The sequence below is a fragment of the Aulonocara stuartgranti genome (assembly GCF_965226115.1).
Source record: "Aulonocara stuartgranti genome assembly, chromosome: 2".
NCBI lineage: Eukaryota > Metazoa > Chordata > Actinopteri > Cichliformes > Cichlidae > Aulonocara > Aulonocara stuartgranti.
In genome coordinates this window covers 31,772,297-31,798,345 of record NC_138940.1, presented here as the reverse complement: position 1 = coordinate 31,798,345, position 26,049 = coordinate 31,772,297, and the positions used below count along the sequence as shown (strand labels likewise).

The 26,049-nt window shown below is 42.1% G+C and overlaps 4 protein-coding genes and 1 pseudogene across 31 annotated transcripts in view; all 5 read right to left on the bottom strand.

Moving 5' to 3' along the window:
* Positions 1-26,049, bottom strand: part of LOC309713957 (protocadherin gamma-C5-like) — a 308,827-nt gene that overhangs the window by 132,177 nt on the left and 150,601 nt on the right. Inside the window, exon 1 of one of the 27 annotated variants that reach the window (XM_082545931.1) lies at positions 15,643-18,231. The exons of 23 other annotated variants lie outside the window; for them this stretch is intronic. In XM_082545931.1, the coding sequence (XP_082402057.1) occupies positions 15,643-18,057 (2,415 nt within the window). In that variant the 5' untranslated portion in view covers positions 18,058-18,231. Of the gene's footprint in view, positions 1-10,643; positions 13,205-15,642; positions 18,232-26,049 lie in introns of those variants that run through there. 3 more of the 27 variants (XM_082545908.1, XM_082545930.1, XM_082545907.1) reach the window with 3 other exon arrangements.
* Positions 521-3,246, bottom strand: LOC309714127 (protocadherin gamma-A3-like). The gene has a single exon (XM_082546320.1). The coding sequence runs from the start codon at positions 3,074-3,076 to the stop codon at positions 614-616; it is 2,463 nt and encodes an 820-aa protein (XP_082402446.1). The 5' UTR covers positions 3,077-3,246; the 3' UTR covers positions 521-613.
* Positions 3,689-9,316, bottom strand: LOC309715883 (uncharacterized protein; the record flags this gene model as incomplete). The annotated part of the gene is made up of 2 exons (XM_082549329.1): positions 6,738-9,316; positions 3,689-6,122 (listed from the first exon to the last, which is right to left on the bottom strand). Exons 1-2 carry the CDS (start codon positions 9,146-9,148, stop codon positions 3,689-3,691), a joined length of 4,845 nt encoding a protein of 1,614 aa, XP_082405455.1. The 5' UTR covers positions 9,149-9,316.
* On the bottom strand, positions 19,165-21,646 carry LOC309715875 (protocadherin gamma-A11-like; annotated as a pseudogene). The gene has a single exon. The product of its transcript is annotated as a protocadherin gamma-A11-like (transcript).
* LOC309714132 (protocadherin gamma-A5-like) lies at positions 22,575-25,222 on the bottom strand (the record flags this gene model as incomplete). The annotated part of the gene is made up of 1 exon (XM_082546326.1): positions 22,575-25,222. The coding sequence occupies exon 1, from the start codon at positions 25,029-25,031 to the stop codon at positions 22,575-22,577; it is 2,457 nt and encodes an 818-aa protein (XP_082402452.1). The 5' UTR covers positions 25,032-25,222.

The following is a 26,049-nucleotide window of genomic DNA, read 5'->3' as shown; positions in this document are numbered from 1 at the left end:
AGTCCAAACCGAGTAGAGAAGCGAATACACTGCAAATGCATAAAAAACAACTATGCAACATACTGCGGGAACAGAACAACTCAACTATAGATTAGTTGCAAATAATATTAACAGAAGAAATATATAGCACCAGATGTAGCATAAAGACACATACTGTATATCAAATGAGACCAAAGGCGATATATAACAACTTTAGAAGAATAAGCTTTAATTAGCTCTAAACTTCTAAACACTTTAAAGAGATAGTGAAATAAATACAAAGGTTAAAGAAGAGCAGTGATTACAAGGAAAAGCCGGTATATTTAGTAGACAAACCTCAAAAGAACAAAAACAGGAGGAAACTGTAAATATTTATGAATAATATTTAGTACATTTAAAATGTGGAAAAACATCGGCATAATTTGTGTATCCCACTTCGCTTGGCAGTGTAATAATTATAATCAAAATACTGATAATATGTTAATAGAAAATATAACATCACGATATTGTTTGAGAATATAGATAGGATAATCATTTTTAAAGTTCTTCACGTGAATGCAAAAACTATGTCAACTGAGGGAAAGTAAGTGTACTGTCCATGGTGCTGAAAACGAAAACTTACTGTGCCACTAAGCTAAAGCGCTGAAAAGGAAAAACTAACCTCTAGAGGAGAGTCTGGTTCATCCAGGATGCTCTTTTCACTCTGTATCCGCCGCATCGTTCCTGTAGAACTGGGGTCCATTATCAGCACGTTCTGACTACCAGCTCTGTCGAACTTACAGTCACTTTTTCTGGAGTCAGTCGTCCTGCACACCTCGTAATTGTACATATGTGGAAGAGTCCCTGTCCCCAAAGTGTCTGAGTAACGTGGTGGATAATATGGAATGACAGGCAGGTTGGAGTGATACAGGATGCGAGACTGTCTCCACCTGTAGATTTTGACTGATATAATAACCACTAAACACGTGATGAAGAGGAAGGAAACTACAGCCAGAGCCAAGACTAAGTAAAAAGTCAGGTTGTCATTGTACTCCTTGTCGTGGGTCAACTCAGTGAACTCCGACAGCACTTCAGGGAAGCTGTCCGCCACCGCCACGTTAACAATGACTGTAGCTGAACGAGAGGGCTGCCCGTTGTCCTCCACTATAACAGTCAGTCTTTGTTTGACAGCATCTTTATCAGTGACTTGGCGGATAGTTCTGATTTCTCCATTCTGTAAGCCCACTTCAAACAGCGCCCTGTCTGTGGCTTTCTGCAGTTTATAGGAGAGCCAGGCATTTTGTCCAGAGTCCACATCAACAGCCACCACTTTCGTCACCAGATAGCCCACATCTGCTGAACGAGGCACCATTTCAGCCACCAGAGAGCCACCAGTCTGGACTGGGTACAGAACCTGAGGAGGGTTGTCGTTCTGGTCCTGGATAATTATTTTTACACTCGCATTGCTGCTGAGTGGAGGAGAGCCTCCATCCTGTGCTCTGACCAAAAACGTAAGCTCTTTAAGTTGTTCATAATCAAATGAGCGAACTGCGTGAATATTTCCAGTTTCGGCATTAATGGACACATAAGAAGAGGTTGGAATGCCACTGATCTGTGTTTCTTCGAGAAAATATGATATTCTAGCGTTTTGATTCCAGTCACTGTCTCGTGCGCTGACCGAAAATATGGACATTCCCGGGGAATTGTTTTCTGCAATGTAAGCAAGGTAGCTGTTTTTATCAAATAATGGCGCATTGTCATTAACATCAGAAATTCTCAGTCGTAAAACTGTTGTGCTTGACAAGGATGGCGTTCCTGAGTCACTCGCCCTTACAGTTATGTTATACTCAGGTTCAAGTTCCCTGTCAAAAGCTGACACTGTTATTAATGCATAGTAATTAGTTATTGTGGATTTCACTTTAAACGGGAGAGCGCTGTCTGTTGCGCAGCTAATTTGACCATTTTGTTCTGAGTCTGCATCTATTACGTTTATTATTGCGACTGTGGTGCCAGAGGGAGAATCTTCCGGCACAGGACTGGAGAATGACATCACATTTATAACTGGTGCGTTATCATTGACGTCTATAATCTCAATTAGAACTTTGCTCGAATCTGTTAGACCTCCTTGGTCCGTAGCTTCAATCATAATTTCGTGTTTCTTTTCTTTTTCATAATCTAGGTGCCCTGCGAGTGTTATAGTTCCCATAGCTTCATCTAAATGAAATATGTCAGCCAGCTGTTCTTTCATGTTTGAAAATCTATATGTAACAAGACCGTTTGACCCGATGTCTGCATCGCTTGCATTCACTGTCGTGATGTAGGTACCTCTTAATGAATTTTCCAAAACGGCAGCCCTGTAGAGAGACTGGTTGAACACTGGAGGGTTATCATTAGCATCCAGCACTGTAATATCTATATTTACAGTACCAGATCTATGCGGAGTTCCACCGTCTATAGCGATGAGCTTCAGTGATATTTTTGGCTCACTTTCTCTATCTAACGGTTTTTGTAACACCATCTCAGCATATTTTCTACCATCTGGACTTGAGTGTTGTTTCAGATCAAACATGTCATTTGTGTTTAATATGTATTTTTGTAGACCATTACTGCCCACATCTGCGTCCTCGGCGCTGGCCAATAAAAATCGCGATCCCAGTGTCGCAGACTCGCTAATTTCAAATTTCATTTCTTCCTTCCTAAATGTCGGAGAGTTGTCGTTTATGTCAGTTATCTCTACTGTTACTCGGTGCAGATCCATGGGATTTTCTAAAATAACCTCAAAGCTGAAGCTACATGGTGTTACGTCTCCACAAAGCTGCTCTCGGTCTATCCTCTCGTTCACGACTAAAATGCCTTTGTCTGTTTTCAGCTCCGTGAACTGGATGCTTTGTCTGGTCACAATACGGGCACGGCCAGAACGAAGCCTTTGCACATCCAGACCGAGATCTTGAGCTACATTTCCAATAAGAGAGCCCCTTTTCAGCTCCTCTGGGATTGTATACCTGATTTGTCCAAACACGATGTGACTGAGACAGCCCAGAAACAGCAGAAAGGGCCATACTGACCTGAAATTCAAACGCCATTTTACACACGACCGAGGCGAGTTTTTAAACGCCATTGCACACACAAAAAACGAAAATTGCACAAAATCCTTTTGTAAACGATCCACAAAGAACAAAGGCTGTTATATCCAGTATCCTTTGATTTTTAAGTCCTTGCTCTTAACGGATTTGTGACTGCAGCTCTGAATGCGAAGCCCACCGTTTATTTTCGATCCTCAGCAAACGGGAAAAAGGAAGCCTCTGCCTCCACCAAATCAGCGCTGAATACTAGTTTCTCTGACCAACAGCGTCCCTTACTGTCCAAATACACGAATATCACGAACACGAAAAGGAAAAAAGTGCTTTCAAAGCACTTTGCTGATTAAAAAATGTAAAGCAGAAATCACACATCTGTCTTTTAACTACAATGCAATAAAGTCTTATGCAGAAATACCAGTGAGACAGTTGTTTTAAAATATAACAATAACTACTTAAATTAAAACAATAGATCTTGCTCCCCTTTTCAAAGTGAATTAAGCAGCACGTTAAAAGGGGAGTGTGAACCTTCAAGCAGTTGAGCTGTCCAAGAGTTGTGGTTCTGAAAACGCACCATGGGTTACCAGAAATGTGAGCGATGAAATGTGGTATAACGTAGAATAAACCTCTAAAGAATGTAGGCATAAACTTAATTATGTCAAAGTCCTCACCTCTAGAGGAGAGTCTGGTTCATCCAGGATGCTCTTTTCACTCTGTATCCGCTGCATCGTTCCTGTAGAACTGGGGTCCATTATCAGCACGTTCTGACTACCAGCTCTGCCGAACTTACAGTCACTCTTTCTGGAGTCAGTCGTCCTGCACACCTCGTAATTGTACACATGTGGCAGAGTCCCTGTCCCCAAAGTGTCTGAGTAACGTGGTGGATAATATGGAATGACAGGCAGGTTGGAGTGATACAGGATGCGAGACTGTCTCCACCTGTAGATTTTGACTGATATAATAACCACTAAACACGTGATGAAGAGGAAGGAAACTACAGCCAGAGCCAAGACTAAGTAAAAAGTCAGGTTGTTATTGTACTCCTTGTCGTGTGTCAAATCAGTGAACTCGGATAGCACTTCAGGGAAGCTGTCCGCCACCGCCACGTTAACAATGACTGTAGCTGAACGAGAGGGCTGCCCGTTGTCCTCCACTATAACAGTCAGTCTTTGTTTGACAGCATCTTTATCAGTGACTTGGCGGATAGTTCTGATTTCTCCATTCTGTAAGCCCACTTCAAACAGCGCCCTGTCTGTGGCTTTCTGCAGTTTATAGGAGAGCCAGGCATTCTGTCCAGAGTCCACATCAACAGCCACCACTTTCGTCACCAGATAGCCCACATCTGCTGAACGAGGCACCATTTCAGCCACCAGAGAGCCACCAGTCTGGACTGGGTACAGAACCTGAGGAGGGTTGTCGTTCTGGTCTTCAATATTTATTCTAACTGTGGTATTGCTGCTTAAAGGAGGGGAACCACCATCCTGTCCTTTTACATAAATGTGTATAGTTTTAATTTGTTCATAGTCAAATGATCGTAGTGCCTGTATAACTCCGCTTTCTGCGTTTACTGATATGTAAGTAGATATAGGACTACCATTTAACTCGGTATCAATAAGCAGGTAAGACACGCGTGCGTTCTGTCCTGAGTCGGAATCGCGTGCTTTAACGGAAAACACAGACAATCCCGGTGAGTTATTCTCCATAACAGACGCTTCATAATAACTCTGTTCAAATATCGGGGCATTATCATTTACGTCTGCTATTCTAAGTGTTATTGTCTTGTTTGTTGAGAGGGGTGGGCTCCCTTCATCCACTGCCGAGAAAGTTATATTATAAACAGGATTACGCTCCCTGTCGAGCACACCGTTTGTGACCAGAGTATAATAATTTTTTAGAGATGAATGAATTGCGAACGGAATATTGCTGTTTACTGAGCAGTCTACTTTTCCATTTTTGCCTGAATCCAGATCTTTGACGTTTATGATAGCCACGGTAGTCCCACTAGGTGAATCCTCAGCAATAGCATTAGAAAACGAGGTTAATGTTATTAAAGGAGGATTGTCATTGACGTCTATAACCTCAATTATCACATTTGTTGATGTGCTCTGTCCACCTTGATCTTTTGCCTGTACCCCAATCTCATATAATTTATTCTCTTCATAATCAATTATACCAGTTACTGTTAAATCGCCGGTATTTTCGTCCAGATGAAATAGTTCGGCAACATTACCGGACATTCGATTAAAATGATAAGTAACATGGCCATTTATCCCTTCATCTGCATCTGTTGCGCTAAATCTCACTACTAACGTTCCTCTTGGGACATTTTCTTTAACAGAAGCCTTGAAAATTGATTGCATGAATACGGGAGCATTGTCGTTTGTATCTCGCACAGTTACGTGTATTTTTAAGGTGCCTGAACGCTGTGGTTCACCTCCGTCCACAGCAGTTAGCGTGAGGAGCAGCTTTCCTTCTTTCTCTCTATCTAAAGGTTCAGAAAGATAAAGCTGTGCATATTTATGACCATTTGGGCTAGATGAGACCTTTATATTAAAATGTGTTTTGGGGTGTATTGTATAGCCGTGTAGAGCGTTAATGCCAACATCGGGGTCTGTTGCACTCACTTGCAATATTTCGGTTCCTGGAAGAGCTGATTCCAGGATTTCTAAATGCATTTCCTTCTCCTGAAACGCAGGGGCATTATCATTAACATCCAGTACTTCCACAACAACGCTATGCAGTTGAATTGGATTTGTCATAATCATTTCCAAATTCAAGCTGCAGGGCGATGTCTGTCCACAAAGCTGCTCTCTATCTATTCTCTCTCCCACGACCAGATTTCCTTTGTCTACATCCAGCCTAATATACTCACTGCTGTCACTGATAACAATTCGGGCACCGCCTGATTTCAGTCTTTTAGCGTCGATACCTAAATCTTCAGCCACATTTCCCACAAACGAGCCCTTCCTCATTTCCTCTGGAACAGAGTAGCGGATTTGGCAAATTGTCGCGTCGATGAGAACAACAAGGATGAAGGCCCGTACTTGCCATTTAACCGTGCGAGCGATCCTGAAAGAATGCATATTTCTCAATCAATTAATCCAAGTCCACGTAGAAGAATGTCGACAAAAGGCTTTTAAACTGTCGATATCGTCCTTCTCTCTATGCAGTTGTAATCCACAGTTTGAGACCGAATGTATCCGCCTAAAATCAGTGTCGAAAATAAGCGACTGTCTTGCTCTTCTACTGTATATTTAGAAGAGTACAGAGGGTGTAAAGCTTTAAATGTGCTGTAAAGACCAACAGCGGCCCTTAGAGTCCAAAGTAAAAATAACAAGTGATGTGAACAAGGAAGGAGAAATAAACTTGTATGGAAGTAACAATTCAGGAGTGAATTAACACTAAAATGAAAACAACAGATGATGCTTAAATACTTCATGTGAGAAACAGGAAAAGAGTAGTGCAGCACTCTTCTGTAAAAGAAATAAACTCAAACAGATACTCTGATTACAGTAGACATCTTGAGAGTGGTTTGTAGCCGCAAGCAAAATGAATAAAACTTAAAGAAAAAACGTACATACTTTAAGGAAATCAACTTTTAAAGTGACTTATGTAACTGAAGTCAAACTGATTAGAAAACAAACTAAAGAGTATTAAACTATTCCAATATAATTGACTGAACGTTAATAAAATCAATGGATCAATAAACTGACCTCTAGAGGAGAGTCTGGTTCATCCAGGATGCTCTTTTCACTCTGTATCCGCTGCATCGTTCCTGTAGAACTGGGGTCTATTATCAGCACGTTCTGACTACCAGTTCTGTCGAACTTACAGTCACTCTTTCTGGAGTCAGTCGTCCTGCACACCTCGTAATTGTACACATGTGGCAGAGTCCCTGTTCCCAAAGTGTCTGAGTAACGTGGTGGATAATATGGAATGACAGGCAGGTTGGAGTGATACAGGATGCGAGACTGTCTCCACCTGTAGATTTTGACTGATATAATAACCACTAAACACGTGATGAAGAGGAAGGAAACTACAGCCAGAGCCAGGACCAAGTAAAAAGTCAGGTTGTCATTGTACTCCTTGTCGTGGGTCAACTCAGTGAACTCCGACAGAACTTCAGGGAAGCTGTCCGCCACCGCCACGTTAACAATGACTGTAGCTGAACGAGAAGGCTGTCCGTTGTCCTCCACTATAACAGTCAGTCTTTGTTTGACAGCATCTTTATCAGTGACTTGGCGGATAGTTCTGATTTCTCCATTCTGTAAGCCCACTTCAAACAGCGCCCTGTCTGTGGCTTTCTGCAGTTTATAGGAGAGCCAGGCATTCTGTCCAGAGTCCACATCAACAGCCACCACTTTAGTCACCAGATAGCCCACATCTGCTGAACGAGGAACCATTTCAGCCACCAGAGAGCCACCAGTCTGGACTGGGTACAGAACCTGAGGAGCGTTGTCGTTCTGGTCCTGAACTATTATTTTAACTGTAGCCACTGAACTCAGAGGAGGGGATCCAGCATCGCGTGCAGTTACATTAAATTCAAACCACTTGATCTGCTCGTAATCAAACGATCTCACTGCATGAATAACACCGGTATCTGAATTTACTGAAACCAGCGAAGACACAGCCAGCCCATTAATGTCCTTCTCCTGCAAAAAGTAAGAAACTCTGGCATTTTGGCCCCAGTCTGCATCATTAGCACTCACGGTAAACACAGAAAGTCCAGGAGAGTTGTTCTCTGCGACAGTTTTAGCGTATTCTGAATGATCAAATTTGGGTGGACTGTCATTGACATCAGATACTTTTACGTTGATGTTCTTACTGCTTGACAGAGGCGGGGAACCCTGATCAGACACAGTTATGGTGAGATTATACTCAGGGATACTCTCTCTGTCTAAATAGTCTTCAGTTACTATGGTGTAGTATCCCGTTAGTGAAGACTCGATTTTAAAAGGTACGTCAGAGTTAATGGAGCACTTGACAGCACCGTTGCCATCAAAATCTTCGTCATCCACGTTAAGAACAGCTATCGTTGTACCTGGAGGAGAATCCTCAGATATCGAGTTCGAAAATGACATGAGCTGTATTGTAGGGACGTTGTCATTTTCGTCAGTTATTTGAATGATAACTTTACATGTATCAGAATAACCTCCATGGTCACTAGCCTGCACGTTCAGTTGATAAGTCTTAGATTTTTCAAAGTCGAGTTTACCTGCGACTTTAATCTCTCCAGTTTGAACATTTACTTCAAAAAGCTGTTTCGTCTCTTTTGCAACGGGAGGGATAGAGTATGTTACCTCTCCGTAGTGGCCCTTATCCGGGTCATTTGCACTCACAGTGGTTATCACGGTTCCTTCGGGAGAATTCTCTTTGATATCTGCTTTATAAACAGCCTGGCTGCACACTGGCGAATTATCATTAGCATCCAGCACAGTAATATGTATACGCACTGTCCCTGATCTCCGTGGCTCCCCGCCATCTGAAGCAATCAGCACGAGACTGTGAGTTTCCTCTTTCTCTCGGTCTAACGGGTTTTGTAAAACCATTTCAACAAACCTGCCTCCATCCGGCTGGTTTTGCACTTCTAGCTTAAAATGATCAGAGGGTTTAAGTGTGTATTTTTGAATGTCATTAACGCCAACATCGGAGTCATCTGCACTCAGCAGAGAAAACCGAGTCCCTAATGCAGCGTTTTCAACAATATTTAAGTTGATTTCGTCTTTTGGGAACAACGGACTGTTATCATTTATATCTGTCACCTCCACTGTCACACGATAAAGCTGGATAGGATTTTCTAAAATCACCTCGAAGCTGAAGCTACAGGGCGTCGTCTTTCCACACAGTTCCTCCCGGTCGATTCTCTCTTTAATAACAAGGATGCCTTTGTCTTTGTTTAAATCCACATACTGTCGGCCTCCTTTTGTAATAATACGAGCTTTACCTGAAATCAGCCTCGCAACATCCAAGCCTAAATCTCTCGCAATGTTTCCGACAAACGATCCTTCGGCCTGCTCCTCCGGGATGGAATACCGAGCCTGACCAGCCACTGCGCTCAGCTCGATGAGACAAAGAATCAACACCAGCGCTTGCCGTCGGCCTCTGTCAGCCATTATCCACATGGAGGCCATCATAAATCCAACAGTGCAGACACAGCGATTGTTTTCTAACTTCGAAGTGATGTTATTAATCTAAAAACTCCACACATTTATGTATTTTCAGCAAGGAGACTCCCGGAGAGATTCTACACTTGAATCCGTGACGGAACAGAGCAGCGTCTCGCTTAGTATTATAACACTGAGTGAATATAAAAGGGAGGACCGCTGTATTAAGGGTCTGACACAAACTCAGTGACGCATCAACAGCGGCACTCAGAGTTCATTCACGGAAATGTATCTTGTGGAAGCTTAAATATTTTTATATTCCAGAAATATTTGATTGACAAAGTGAAGAATAATTAGAGAAGAGCTCGAAAGAAAAAGGAGCATTAGATTCTCAAACAATCTTCAGGGCCTGTTCAAACAAAGTGTCTTCAGTATGAGATGACAATGTTACCAAATCTAACTTAACTTTAATTTTCTTACCATCTCAATTCATTATTTAAAATAAAAAAATAAAAACTACAACACTGAATATTAGCACTTCAATAAATGACATAAAACAGCATGAACGTTACATGGACAAAAAAGTAGAACAGTCTAAATGATTACGGATAGTCTGGAAGTGAGGTTAAATGGTAAAAATGGTAAATGGCCTGTATTTATATAGCGTTTTTAATAGTCCCTAAGGACCCCAAAGCGCTTTACATATCCAGTCATCCACCCATTCACACACTGGTGATGGCAAGCTACGTTGTAGCCACAGCCACCCTGGGGCGCACTGACAGAGGCGAGGCTGCCGGACACTGGCGCCACCAGGCCCTCTGACCACCACCAGGAGGCTACGGGTCTTGCCCAAGGACAGAACGACCGAGACTGTCCGAGCAGGAGCTGGAACCGGCAACCTTCCGATTACAAGGCGAACTCCTAACGCTTGAGCCACGACCGCCCCAAGCTCTCTTTTAACAACTTTTCTATTTAAAGGGTCTATTTTGATTCCTTTCTTACTGCTACAAAAACACAGAAATATATGGCTTATTGATTACATTAGAGAAACTTCATTGAAAAAAGTTGCAAAATCATCAACAAACCCTTTAATGGTTGAAGTATTTGTTAAATAATATCATAATATGGATGAATATGACTGCCAAAAAGAACAAAGGGTAAATAAAGTGCCATTTTAACAAAGTATTTATTTTATTTCCGTTGATAATAATAAGCGAGGTTAAATGAAAGAAAATATTATAATAACTGGGCCATTTAAACAGGCGTCGAAATAAAATGGGTCAGTTGACCGTTTCAGCACCACAGACAGCGACACTAACGCGCATCTGGAAGATTCAACCTTAACGCCACACATTCTCTCTCTCTCTCTCTCTCTCTCTCTCTCTCTCTCTCTCTCAAACACACACACACACACACACACACACACACACACACACACACACACACACACACACACACACACAAGGGAAAAAAAGGATCTTAATAGTTTAAAAAAATGACTCACCAAAGTAGACATTTGAGAACAGTTGCCTGACAGTTGCTTGTTTATTTGCGGTACATCGTCTCCAGCTCCATCCACACTCACTAAACTTTGACTCATCGGTTGCATATATTTCATGTCACTTTTTCTGGAGTCAGTTGTCCTGCACACCTCGTAGTTGTACACATGGGGAAGAGTCCTTGTCCCCAAAGTGTCTGAGTAACGTGGTGGATAATATGGAATGACAGGCAGGTTGGAGTGATACAGGATGCGAGACTGTCTCCACCTGTAGATTTTGACTGATATAATAACCACTAAACACGTGATGAAGAGGAAGGAAACTACAGCCAGAGCCAAGACTAAGTAAAAAGTCAGGTTGTCATTGTACTCCTTGTCGTGTGTCAACTCAGTGAACTCCGACAGCACTTCAGGGAAGCTGTCCGCCACCGCCACGTTAACAATGACTGTAGCTGAACGAGAGGGCTGCCCGTTGTCCTCCACTATAACAGTCAGTCTTTGTTTGACAGCATCTTTATCAGTGACTTGGCGGATAGTTCTGATTTCTCCATTCTGTAAGCCCACTTCAAACAGCGCCCTGTCTGTGGCTTTCTGCAGTTTATAGGAGAGCCAGGCATTCTGTCCAGAGTCCACATCAACAGCCACCACTTTAGTCACCAGATAGCCCACTTCTGCTGAACGATGAACCATTTCAGCCACCAGAGAGCCACCAGTCTGGACTGGGTACAGAACCTGAGGAGCGTTGTCGTTCTGGTCCTGAACTATTATTTTAACTGTAGCCACTGAACTCAGAGGAGGGGATCCAGCATCACGTGCAGTTACATTAAATTCAAACCACTTGATCTGCTCGTAATCAAACGATCTCACTGCATGAATAACACCGGTATCTGAATTTACTGAAACCAGCGAAGACACAGCCAGCCCATTAATGTCCCTCTCCTGCAAAAAGTAAGAAACTCTGGAATTTTGGCCCCAGTCTGCATCATTAGCACTCACGGTAAACACAGAAAGTCCAGGAGAGTTGTTCTCTGCGACAGTTTTAGCGTATTCTGAATGATCAAATTTGGGTGGACTGTCATTGACATCAGATACTTTTACGTTGATGTTCTTACTGCTTGACAGAGGCGGGGAACCCTGATCAGACACAGTTATGGTGAGATTATACTCAGGGATACTCTCTCTGTCTAAAAAGTCTTCAGTTACTATGGTGTAGTATCCTGTTAATGAAGACTCGATTTTAAAAGGTACATCAGAGTTAATGGAGCACTTGACAGCACCGTTACCATCAGAGTCTTCGTCATCCACGTTAAGAACAGCTATCGTTGTACCTGGAGGAGAATCCTCAGATATCGAGTTCGAAAATGACATGAGTTGTATTGTAGGGACGTTGTCATTTTCGTCAGTTATTTGAATGAAAACTTTACATGTATCTGAAAAACCTCCGTGGTCACTAGCCTGCACGTTCAGTTGATAAGTCTTAGATTTTTCAAAGTCGAGTTTACCTGCGACTTTAATCTCTCCAGTTTGAACATTTACTTCAAAAAGTTGTTTCGTTTCTTTGGCGACATGAGCTATAGAATATGTTACCTGTCCGTTTACCCCTTTATCCGGGTCATTTGCACTCACAGTGGTTATCACTGTTCCTTCGGGAGAATTCTCTTTGACTTCTGCTTTATAAACAGCCTGGCTGCACACTGGCGAATTATCATTAGCATCCAGCACAGTAATATGTATACGCACTGTCCCTGATCTCCGTGGCTCCCCGCCATCTGAAGCAATCAGCACAAGACTGTGAGTTTCCTCTTTCTCTCGGTCTAACGGGTTTTGTAAAACCATTTCAACAAACCTGCCTCCACCCGGCTGGTTTTGCACTTCTAGCTTAAAATGATCAGAGGGTTTAAGTGTGTATTTTTGAATGTCATTGTTAGCAACATCAGCGTCATCTGCATTCTCGAGAGAGAAGCGAGTGCCTAATGCAGCATTTTCAGCAATTTTCAAGATAATTTCGTCTTTTGGGAACAACGGACTGTTATCATTTATATCTGTCACCTCCACTGTCACACGATAAAGCTGGATAGGATTTTCTAAAATCACCTCGAAGCTGAAGCTACAGGGCGTCGTCTTTCCACACAGTTCCTCCCGGTCGATTCTCTCTTTAATAACAAGGATGCCTTTGTCTTTGTTTAAATCCACATACTGTCGGCCTCCTTTTGTAATAATACGAGCTTTACCTGAAATCAGCCTCGCAACATCCAAGTCTAAATCTCTCGCAATGTTTCCAACAAACGATCCTTCGGCCTGCTCCTCCGGGATGGAATACCGAGCCTGACCAGCCACTGCGCTCAGCTCGATGAGACAAAGAATCAACACCAGCGCTCGCCGTCGGCCTCTGTCAGCCATTATCCACATAGAGCACATCATAAATCCAGTGGTACAGACACAGTAATTGTTTTTAACTTCGAAGTGATGTTAGTAATCCAAAAATTCAACACGTTTATATATTTTCAGCAAGTAGACTTCAGGAGAGATTCTACACTTGAATCCGTGACGGAACAGAGAAGCTTCGCTCCAAGTATTATAACACTGAGTGAATACAAAGGGGAGGGCCGCTGTATTAAGGGTCTGAACAAATACTCAGTGACGTATCAACAGCGGCACTCAGAGCCCACACAAGGTAATGTAAGTGAAATGCAGAATTACTGAAAAAGGTTAGATCTAAACGCATTTTTTGTTACTAAATAAAATTAATGAGCTAAATATAGAGGCAAAGAAAACAATATATTGCGCATACAATAACCAGAGCATGTTTACATAAATACCTTAAGTATATGATGACAGTGATATAACATTTCATTCAAATTCCATGGAAACTTAATTTCGTTATAACCACCGTAGATATAACAAAAATACTGAAGATTATCTGTACAATCAATTAATAAAAAGTGTGCGAACACGAAAAAAGAGGAGAAAGTAGTTATTTCTATAAAGTTAGAGATGCTTTGGGGGGAAGGGGAAAGAAGAAGGAAAAGCAAATTTCCTATATATTCCATTGATTTATCAGAATTCCCGATTATTTTCATTTCTTTTTCTTTTGCAATCGCCTATGTTGTTCGCTTTCATATTGTAATACAAATGACCTCGTGCTAAAGAGATCCGTATGTTATTAGGTTAATCAGAAACACAATTTGAGAAAGTAAGAATGGCTAATGATTTATGAACCGTTTCACAATTTGATTATAATAAAAATGGATTGCATTTATATAGCGCTTTTCGAGACCCCCAAAGCGCTTTACAATTCCACTACTCATTCTCTCACTGGTGGAGGCAGCTACAGTTGTAGCCACAGCTGCCCTGGGGCACACTGACAGAAGCGAGACTGCCATATCGCGCCATCGGCCCCTCTGGCCATCACCAGTAGGCGAAGTGTCTTGCCCAAGGACACAAGACCGAAACTGTCCGAGCCGGGGCTCGAACCAGCAACCTTCCGATTACAAGACGAACTGTCAACTCTTGAGCCACGATCGCCCCATAATTGATTATGATATTAATGAATACCCCAATCAAATACATTATAAAAAACTGTGGACAATGTCAGCTTCATTAAAAAAAAAATATCTGGCCTGTGTTAGCATAATGCCAGTTTTGTTTTTTTATGAATACACAGAGAGTGGAGCTTTGAAGTGTCAGAAATTGTACTACGGACATGGAAGTAAAATGACTTTAAACTTAGACCAGCCTCACGTAACATGCATTACTAAATAAAAATTAAATAGTGGTACAAATAAAAACAATATCCCAACATATGTCACACAGTGGAAATTTGTGTTTGTTTTATCGTTTGTGTTGTCTTGCTCTTAGTGTGTATGAGTGCGTACAGTACTGATTTTATTTGCATGGTTTTACCCTGATATTTATATTGCATGTTTTAATCCACTGTGGACTGGGCGGACAATAGCAGGCACCTTTTGAGGTGTTGGCGTAGCCTGAGGTGGCCAATTAGCCACCAAACGGACTTGTTAGAGGAGAGGGTGGGCGCAGAGACAGGAGAAAGGAACGCGTGAAAGCCAGCGTGGTAAAAGACGGACCTGCTGCCTGATCGTGGGTTGCGACGGGTCATTCGGAGACGGACCGGCCAGCGTAACGCGGCGACCAAATCCCAACAGCAACAAGGGCGACAGTGGGAGACGACGCGTCCAATCGACAGCATATGTGAGTATCGCTTTCCCCACTGTTGTGCGCCGGGTGCAGCGCTGTCAGAGGAGGGTCGCAGCGGCCGTGCCGACAACGTTGCTGGCCAGTGTCTGCCTGCTTCATGGTGTTGCTACGAGGGCGGCCACGTTTGCAGTAATCGGGAGCCCCAAGTGTGGAGTGCGGCTGGGCTGTGAGGCGACGCACCCGTCAGAGAGAGACAGGGCCGAGATATGAAGTTGCTCCTTGGCTTTCTGGCTGTCGTGATCTCTATTTCGGAAAAGGAAATCCTCTCCTGGTTCTAAATACAAGGAACACTTGTCTGAGCGTGGCCGGACAGTGGTATCACGGAACTGTGGGGGGAATTTTAGTGTATGAGAAACATCGTATTGTATTATGTCTTGAATAGTGTATATTTATTCCTGTCAGCAGGGATTTTAACATACAGAGAACGTTTTTATTGCACAAGTGTCTTTTTAAAATGTTTTGTTAATTCCGTTTTTCCTTCCTTCTCTGGAATAAATGCTGTGATTAAGACCTGCTCAGTCTCGGTGCCCTGAACGCTGATTCACTTGCTCCCCTCCTCCTTGTATGAGAAAGAAATTTCTGGTGGGGCATTTAGACCTACCAGCTTTAGTAGCTACACATAGGGAGAATGAAGATTTTAAGTACTGAAAAATTACTTAAAATACGTCAACCAACAAAATCAGGACCACAGACAGCTACACTAAGCCGATTTTTAAAAACCTTCACTAACATTTAAACGTGCGTGCTGAGCATGAGAAAATGGAACATGAAAGACTAGATTATCACTCACCAGAGTAGACATCTGGGAACAGTTGGCTGACAGTTGCTTATCCACTTGTGGTACATCGTCTCCAGCTCCATCCACACTCACTAAACTTTGACTCATCGGTTGCATGTATTTCATGTCACTCTTTCTGGAGTCAGTCGTCCTGCACACCTCGTAATTGTACACATGGGGAAGAGTCGCTGACCCCAAAGTGTCTGAGTAACGTGGTGGATAATATGGAATGATAGGCAGGCTGGAGTGATACAGGATGCGAGACTGTCTCCACCTGTAGATTTTGACTGATATAATAACCACTAAACACGTGATGAAGAGGAAGGAAACTACAGCCAGAGCCAAGACTAAGTAAAAAGTCAGGTTGTCATTGTACTCCTTGTCGTGGGTCAAATCAGTGAACTCCGACAGCACTTCAGGGAAGCTGTCCGCCACCACCACGTTAACAATGACTGTAGCTGAACGAGAAGGCTGCCCGTTGTCCTCCACTATAACAGTCAGTCTTTGTTTGACAGCATCTTTATCAGTGACTTGGCGGATAGTTCTGATTTCTCCATTCTGTAAGCCCACTTCAAACAGCGCCCTGTCTGTGGCTTTCTGCAGTTTATAGGAGAGCCAGGCGTTCTGTCCAGAGTCCACATCAACAGCCACCACTTTAGTCACCAGATAGCCCACATCTGCTGAACGAGGCACCATTTCAGCCACCAGAGAGCCACCAGTCTGGACTGGGTACAAAACCTGAGGAGCGTTGTCGTTCTGGTCCTGAACTATTATTTTAACTGTAGCCACTGAACTCAGAGGAGGGGATCCAGCATCACGTGCAGTTACATTAAATTCAAACCACTTGATCTGCTCGTAATCAAACGATCTCACTGCATGAATAACACCGGTATCTGAATTTACTGAAACCAGCGAAGACACAGCCAGCCCATTAATGTCCCTCTCCTGCAAAAAGTAAGAAACTCTGGCATTTTGGCCCCAGTCTGCATCATTAGCACTCACGGTAAACACAGAAAGTCCAGGAGAGTTGTTCTCTGCGACAGTTTTAGCGTATTCTGAATGATCAAATTTGGGTGGACTGTCATTGACATCAGATACTTTTACGTTGATGTTCTTACTGCTTGACAGAGGCGGGGAACCCTGATCAGACACAGTTATGGTGAGATTATACTCAGGGATACTCTCTCTGTCTAAAAAGTCTTCAGTTACTATGGTGTAGTATCCCGTTAGTGAAGACTCGATTTTAAAAGGTACATCAGAGTTAATGGAGCACTTGACAGCACCGTTACCATCAGAGTCTTCGTCATCCACGTTAAGAACAGCTATCGTTGTACCTGGAGGAGAATCCTCAGATATCGAGTTCGAAAATGACATGAGCTGTATTGTAGGGACGTTGTCATTTTCGTCAGTTATTTGAATGATGACTTTACATGTATCTGAATAACCTCCGTGGTCACTAGCCTGCACGTTCAGTTGATAAGTCTTAGATTTTTCAAAGTCGAGTTTACCTGCGACTTTAATCTCTCCAGTTTGAACATTTACTTCAAAAAGTTGTTTCGTTTCTTTGGCGACATGAGCTATAGAATATGTTACCTGTCCGTTTACCCCTTTATCCGGGTCATTTGCACTCACAGTGGTTATCACTGTTCCTTCGGGAGAATTCTCTTTGACTTCTGCTTTATAAACAGCCTGGCTGCACACTGGCGAATTATCATTAGCATCCAGCACGGTAATATGAATATGCACTGTCCCTGATCTCCGTGGCTCCCCGCCATCTGAAGCAATCAGCACGAGACTGTGAGTTTCCTCTTTCTCTCGGTCTAACGGGTTTTGTAAAACCATTTCAACAAATCCTACTCCATCCGGCTGGTTTTGTACTTCTAGCTTAAAATGATCAGAGGGTTTAAGTGTGTATTTTTGAATATCATTGTTAGCAACATCAGCGTCATCTGCACTCTCCAATGAGAAGCGGGTCCCTGATGCTACACTTTCAGCAATTTTCAAGCTAATTTCGTCTTTTGGGAACAACGGACTGTTATCATTTATATCTGTCACCTCCACTGTCACACGATAAAGCTGGATAGGATTTTCTAAAATCACCTCGAAGCTGAAGCTACAGGGCGTCGTCTTTCCACACAGTTCCTCCCGGTCGATTCTCTCTTTAATAACAAGGATGCCTTTGTCTTTGTTTAAATCCACATACTGTCGGCCTCCTTTTGTAATAATACGAGCTTTACCTGAAATCAGCCTCGCAACATCCAAGCCTATATCTCTCGCAATGTTTCCGACAAACGATCCTTCGGCCTGCTCCTCCGGGATGGAATACCGAGCCTGACCAGCCACTGCGCGCAGCTCGATGAGACAAAGAATCAACACCAGCGCTTGCCGTCGGCCTCTGTCAGCCATTATCCACATAGAGGCCATCATAAATAAAACGGTGCAGTAACAGTGACTCTTCTTATTTTCAAACAGATGTATTTAAAAAAAAAAAAAAAATCACATTTCCATATTTCAGGCAAGGATATTCCAGCAGGAATTCTACACCCTACCGTAACGGATTAGAGCAGCGTCGTTCAAGCAGAGAAACACTGAGTAGGGGAGGACCGCTGTATCACCGATTTGGACGGAAAGTCAGTGATGTATCAACAGCGGCACTTAGAGCCCATTTACGGTAATGTCTGTGTTATAAACATGATCAGGACACATGTAATCGTTGTATCCAACAGTGAAGGCAAGTTTAGATCCATTTGTAAATTGAAAAAGAATAATACACCCCGTATTATTTAGCAATATCAATAAAGCCTGTGCTCTTACATTAACAATATTGTGCGCCACAGAATCATTTTGCAAGTCTTCTTTTATTTCAGTTCAGCTATATTTTTTAGATCACTGCTGATATGTCATAAGAAATTTAAATGACTAAAACTAAATGGAACTAAATATGTAATCACTTCTATTTAATGGTAGCTGTGTTCAGCACAGGAAGTGAGCTGTGCTATTTCTGTTTTCTACTGAGCGTCAGATATTATTTTTTTTATATTTATTTCATTTTATAACGAAAGTTGAAGTGTTGCCTCATTTCTTATTGTACCACAGTTGATTGTAATAAAGATATGAAGTTTATTATTTTATTTCATAGAGTATTAAAGTTGCAAAACTTTATGTATTTTTAAATGCTCCCCTTTCGAAACAAATTTCAAAACTGACCACCGACCGTTTCAGCACAAGGGACAGCAACACTAAAGGCGAGTGAAAGACAGTAAAGGAATGTGACGTTCAGGAGCAAAATTTAAAAAAAGAAGCGGGGGAGGGGGGGGGGGGTTAAATAAGAAGAGGATAAGACAGAGCGGGAGCGAGAGAGAGAGAGAGAGGGCCAGAGATTACTTGATTGAAGTATCACTCACCAAAGTAGACATTTGGGAAAAGTTGCCTGACCGTTGCTTATCCACTTGCGGTACAACGTCTCCACATCCATCCACACTCACTAAACTTTGACTCATCGGTTGCATGTATTTCATGTCACTCTTTCTGGAGTCAGTCGTCCTGCACACCTCGTAATTGTACACATGTGGAAGAGTCCCTGTCCCCAAAGTGTCTGAGTAACGTGGTGGATAATATGGAATGACAGGCAGGTTGGAGTGATACAGGATGCGAGACTGTCTCCACCTGTAGATTTTGACTGATAGAATAACCACTAAACACGTGATGAAGAGGAAGGAAACTACAGCCAGAGCCAAGACTAAGTAAAAAGTCAGGTTGTCATTGTACTCCTTGTCGTGCGTCAACCCAGTGAACTCCGACAGCACTTCAGGGAAGCTGTCCGCCACCGCCACGTTAACAACGACTGTAGCTGAACGAGAGGGCTGCCCGTTGTCCTCCACTATAACAGTCAGTCTTTGTTTGACAGCATCTTTATCAGTGACTTGGCGGATAGTTCTGATTTCTCCATTCTGTAAGCCCACTTCAAACAGCGCCCTGTCTGTGGCTTTCTGCAGTTTATAGGAGAGCCAGGCATTCTGTCCAGAGTCCACATCAACAGCCACCACTTTAGTCACCAGATAGCCCACATCTGCTGAACGAGGAACCATTTCAGCCACCAGAGAGCCACCAGTCTGGACTGGGTACAGAACCTGAGGGGGGTTGTCGTTCTGGTCCTGAACTATTAATTTCACAGTCACATTGTTACTGAGTGGAGGAGAGCCTCCATCCTGCGCTTTCACAACAAAAAACAGCTGTTTGATTTGTTCATAATCAAAGGAGCGCACTGCGTGCACGACTCCGCTTTCTGCATTTACTGAAACATATTCAGAAACTGGAGTTCCACCAATATTAGTGTTCTCCAGTATATAAGATATCCGGGCGTTTTGGTTTTCATCGGGATCTTTTGCTCCCACAGTAAGAAGAGAAACGCCGGGTGAGTTATTTTCTGTAATAAACGCACTATAAACACTTTGAGAAAATACTGGAGAGTTATCGTTCACGTCAGAGACCTTTAAATGAAAGGTTCTTTTTGTTGAAAGAGGAGGTATTCCTGCATCTGTCGCAACAACTGTGATGTTATATTCTGAAACGCTTTCACGATCTAATACAGTATCTGTTACCAACGTATAGTAATTTCTTAAATTAGATTTAATTTTGAAAGGCGCGTTTTGTTCTATTCTACAGTTTACTTGTCCGTTATCACCCGAGTCCAGATCTTTTACATTTATGATGCCAATAGTGGTACCAGGAGGAGAGTCCTCGGACACGGGACTAGTGAATGACATAATGCTTATGATAGGGTCGTTATCATTAACATCAGTTACTTCAATTATCACTTTGCTTGAATCTGTTAGTCCACCCTGATCTTTTGCATCTATCCTGAGTTCATATTTTTTATCCTTTTCGAAATCTATGAGGCCTGAGACAAACAGCGAACCAGAGAACTGATCTATGGACAATAAATCAGCTATATTGCTCTTCACGTTTGAAATTGAATATGTGACATAACCATTTGATCCACTATCTGCGTCTGTAGCATTCACCGTGACAATATTAGTACCTTTTGCTGCATTTTCTATCACCGTCGCCTTATAAACAGACTGTTTGAAAACGGGAGCGTTGTCATTTACATCTAAAACATTAAGGTCTATATTTACGGTGCCAGATCTCTGAGGATTTCCACCATCGATTGCTATAAGCTCCAAAGATAGATGTGGTACCTTCTCTCGGTCCAACTGCCTCTGAAGCACCATCTCTGCATATTTACTCCCGTCTGGATTCACATGCTGTTTTAAAACAAAGTTGTCGTTCGAGGTTAAAACATAATTTTGAAGTCCATTTACTCCAACATCAGGATCCTCTGCACTATCTAACACAAATCGGGCACCGAGATTTGCGGACTCGCTAATGTCTAGCATAATATTTGCTTTCTTGAATATCGGAGAATGATCATTAACATCTAAGACTTCTATTGTTATGGGGTGCAGTTCCATCGGATTTTCTAATATCAGTTCAAAGCTGAAACTACACGGCGTTACGTCCCCACAAAGCTGCTCTCGGTCTATTCTCTCATTCACGACCAGAATCCCTTTGTCTGTCTGCAGCTCGGTGTAGTGAACGTTTTCTCCGGTCACGATACGGGCCCGCCCTGAGCGGAGCCTTTTCAGATCCAAGCCAAGATCCTGCGCCACATTACCGATAGCAGAGCCTTTCTTCATCTCCTCGGGTATAGAATACCGAATTTGACCACCTACCATGTTAACCGCAAGAAGCAGCAACAGAAGGAGTTCTATGCGACGTCGCAGTTCATAAAATAATCGGCATTCTGAAGAAATGCAGGTCAGAGATCTTAATGTCGCCATCACTCCGATGGAAATAATCAAAGGATGGAAGCTTTTTCCTTTGTATGTAGTAGAAAACGTCCCAATATATAAGCGCCGGCGTTACATTTACAACTGTCCTCAAGCTGTAAATGCTTCAAATGAAAGTCTGTGAATCCGCACTGGACAACACACGGAGAGCCTTCCTCACGTCATGATCACCGAGAGGATGGACTGAATGAGAACGTAACGCAAAAAAAAAAAAAAAAAAAATCATCTTACTGGCCAACAGCGTCGCTTAGAGTCGAAAATGTGAAAAATCTCATGAGGCTTGAATAAAACTAAAAATAACAATTGTTAAACCGGAAATGAATGCATTTTATCTAGTATGGAGATTAATATGAAACGAGTTGAAAAAGACAATACTATCGACTGACTGAAATACTTTAACTTCAGCATCAATGTTTTAACACATTTCACAGAAAGGGAATTAAAATCTATCCAGATTCAATTGAAAATGTTTTTTTTAATCAAACATCTGCTCAAAAAACTGTGCCGCTCATTATTTAAATAAAATAAAAATATTACCTGATTCATAAGAAAAAGCTACTTTTAAGGGAAATATACAATTATGCACCGGTACAATGAAATCACATACATAAGATGATTGACTAATTCGGTTGTTGTAAGGTCTGATGAGAACTTTCGTATGAAATGAGATGAAGCATTTGGAAATACGTAAAATTAAAAAAAGAAGGAAATTATTAAGATATGAGTATATGACTGGGTTCTGCTTTAGACTAATATTTTGTGATAGCAAACGTTTGTAGAACTGCTCATTTCCGTGTCAAGAACACCAACACAGCCTGGACAACAAATAATAACAGTGATAATGATAAAAGGAAAAAAAAAGGAATGCGGACCAACTCTGTCTGGGGGTATGAACGAAAAAACTGACCATGGATTTATCCATATAATTGAAAGAAACATACGACCAGGCGAGTGATTACTTCGGAGGATGCGATAGGGAAATTATAATCGTGGGTACATTACGAAAACATAGGCGCTGTCCATGGTGCTGGAAGTTATTTGATACTGCAATATAGGGAAAAAAGTATATATTTTTGAAAAAAAACATATACGTTATACGGAAAAACTAACCTCTAGAGGAGAGTCTGGTTCATCCAGGATGCTCTTTTCACTCTGTATCCGCTGCATCGTTCCTGTAGAACTGGGGTCCATTATCAGCACGTTCTGACTACCAGCTCTGCCGAACTTACAGTCACTCTTTCTGGAGTCAGTCGTCCTGCACACCTCGTAATTGTACACATGTGGCAGAGTCCCTGTCCCCAAAGTGTCTGAGTAACGTGGTGGATAATATGGAATGACAGGCAGGTTGGAGTGATACAGGATGCGAGACTGTCTCCACCTGTAGATTTTGACTGATAGAATAACCACTAAACACGTGATGAAGAGGAAAGAAACTACAGCCAGAGCCAAGACTAAGTAAAAAGTCAGATTGTCATTGTACTCCTTGTCGTGGGTCAACTCAGTGAACTCCGACAGCACTTCAGGGAAGCTGTCCGCCACCGCCACGTTAACAATGACTGTAGCTGAACGAGAGGGCTGCCCGTTGTCCTCCACTATAACAGTCAGTCTTTGTTTGACAGCATCTTTATCAGTGACTTGGCGGATAGTTCTGATTTCTCCATTCTGTAAGCCCACTTCAAACAGCGCCCTATCTGTGGCTTTCTGCAGTTTATAGGAGAGCCAGGCATTCTGTCCAGAGTCCACATCAACAGCCACCACTTTAGTCACTAGATAGCCCACATCTGCTGAACGAGGAACCATTTCAGCCACCAGAGAGCCACCAGTCTGGACTGGGTACAGAACCTGAGGGGGGTTGTCGTTCTGGTCCTGAACTATCAGTTTCACAGTCACATTGTTACTGAGAGGAGGAGAGCCTCCATCCTGCGCCTTCACAACAAAAACCAGCTGTTTGATTTGTTCATAATCAAAGGAGCGCACTGCGTGCACGACTCCGCTTTCTGCATTTACTGAAACATATTCAGAAACTGGAGCTCCACCAATATTAGTGTTCTCCAGTATATAAGATATCCGGGCGTTTTGGTTTTCATCGGGATCTTTAGCCCCGAGAGTGAGAACAGAAATGCCCGGAGAGTTATTCTCTATGATAAACGTATTGTAAACACTTTGAGAAAATACTGGAGAGTTATCGTTCACGTCAGAGACCTTTAAATGAAAGGTTCTTTTTGTTGAAAGAGGAGGTATTCCTGCATCTGTCGCAACAACTGTGATGTTATATTCTGAAACGCTTTCACGATCTAATACAGTATCTGTTACCAACGTATAGTAATTTCTTAAATTAGATTTAATTTTGAAAGGCGCGTTTTGTTCTATTCTACAGTTTACTTGTCCGTTATCACCCGAGTCCAGATCTTTTACATTTATGATGCCAATAGTGGTACCAGGAGGAGAGTCCTCGGACACGGGACTAGTGAATGACATAACACTTATGATAGGAGCGTTATCATTAACATCAGTTACTTCAATTATCACTTTGCTGGAATCTGTTAAACCTCCCTGATCTCTGGCGTCGATTCGAAGTTCGTACTTTTTGTCTTTTTCATAATCAATAAAGCCTGTTATTGAAATTATACCATTTTTTTCGTCAATCATAAACACATCACTGAGACCACTGTTGAGATCTGAAAAATAATAAGTCACAATGCTATTTGACCCGAAATCTGCGTCACTGGCATTAACAGTGGTAACGTAAGTATCTCGGGGAGAATTTTCCATGACTGTGGCTTTATATACAGATTGATTGAATACTGGAGCATTATCATTTGCATCGAGAACAGTTATATCGATATTTACTGTACCAGATCTCTGCGGAGTCCCACCATCTACAGCTATTAGCTTTAGAGACAGATTAGGATTTGTCTCCCTGTCCAGCGGCTTCTGAAGCACCATCTCTGCGTATTTCTTCCCGTCTGCATTCGAGTTTTGTTTAAGAATAAAATTGTCATTGTCGGTCAGAAAATATTCTCTAAGTCCGTTAACACCCACGTCTGGATCTTCTGCACTGGTTAAAGAAAATCGAGCTCCAGCACTGGCTATTTCGCTGATTTCGAAATTGATGCTCTTTCGTTTGAAGGTTGGCGAATGGTCGTTTATATCCGTTATTTCAACTGTGATTTGATGTAGCTCCATAGGATTTTCTAAAATCACTTCAAAGCTGAAACTGCACGGGGTTGTGTCTCCACACAGCTGCTCTCGGTCTATTCTCTCTTTGACGACTAAAATCCCTTTGTCTGTCTGCAGCTCGGTGTACTGGATGCTGTCGCCGGTCACGATACGGGCCCGACCCAAACGGAGCCTTTTGAGATTCAAGCCGAGGTCCTGTGCTACATTACCGATGAGCGAGCCTTTCTTCATCTCCTCTGGGATAGAGTATCGAATATGTCCAGTGACCATATGAATCAGACAAAAAATGAGCAAGAAGAAATGCCAATTGCGTCCACAGCCAAAGCGCCATTTTATACACCGGGTGTATCCTTTTAATCCACAATCCATAGTTAAAGGAAATTGTAAATCGCTTCACTTATTCTGGGTTCTAAAGTTAATATATCACCAATGATAAACTACTGTATTCTATCTTTTAGATATAAAGAATGAGATGTGCGTTTTCTTCGATTGTGAGCCCATATAATGACTACTATCGGCTTTTCTTGACGAGCAACGGCGGTAAGGGAGGAGATTGTGTCATAGTGTTTTAGAAAAAAATGTTATATTGACCAACAGCGTCCCTTAGAGTCCACAATCAGTAACACCGTGCGCTTTCTTTCTTTCTTTGGCAATGTCATGAGACATTTAGTGCAATCAAAAAAATACAAATATGTCCAAGATGTTCTGCTACAACAGGTGTTCAGAAAAATACTTCCGCTACTACTACTACTACTACTTCTAATAATAATAATTATAACAAAGGTTCCCAAAAATGTATATTAAAATACTATATGAATTACATTTGAATATGCATTGTCAAAACAGAACACACTCCATGAAAACACAAAAGTACAACAGTAAAAAGAGCTGTAAAGCTAAAAGGCACGACATTTATGGTTGGCAAAGCCAGCTGACGGTGAAAACTCACATAAAGACGATGTTTTAATTACAAATGCAAGTAATATTGGTACTAGTGTTCCAACCATCTCGAATAAGTCACCTCACATAAGTTGATTCAGGAAATACGTCACTGTGTTCAGGTATGGATGTACTGCTACAGCTACACACTTAACATTTCGCATATTTCATAAAAAGTAGGACAGGGTCGGAAAAACATGAATGCGAACTAACTAAATACGAGAAACGTAAACCGCCAAAACATATCACTGACTGTGGGGGTAATATTTAATTTCTCATATTGTCAACATTCTGCTTAATGAAGACCTTTTTCAAGTAAGAATATAGATAGATAAAAACAACAACAACTACAAAATGCTAAGAGAATTTGAAACGAACGACCTAACAGAAACCGCAGTTTCAACAGAATTTTTAAACGGCAGAGTCCAGACCAAGAATACCGGGACTC

Coding starts and splice junctions, on each gene's coding strand:
- LOC309714127 (XM_082546320.1), bottom strand. CDS start 3,076: ATGGCGTTTAAAAACTCGCCTCGGTCGTGTGTAAAATGGCGTTTGAAT.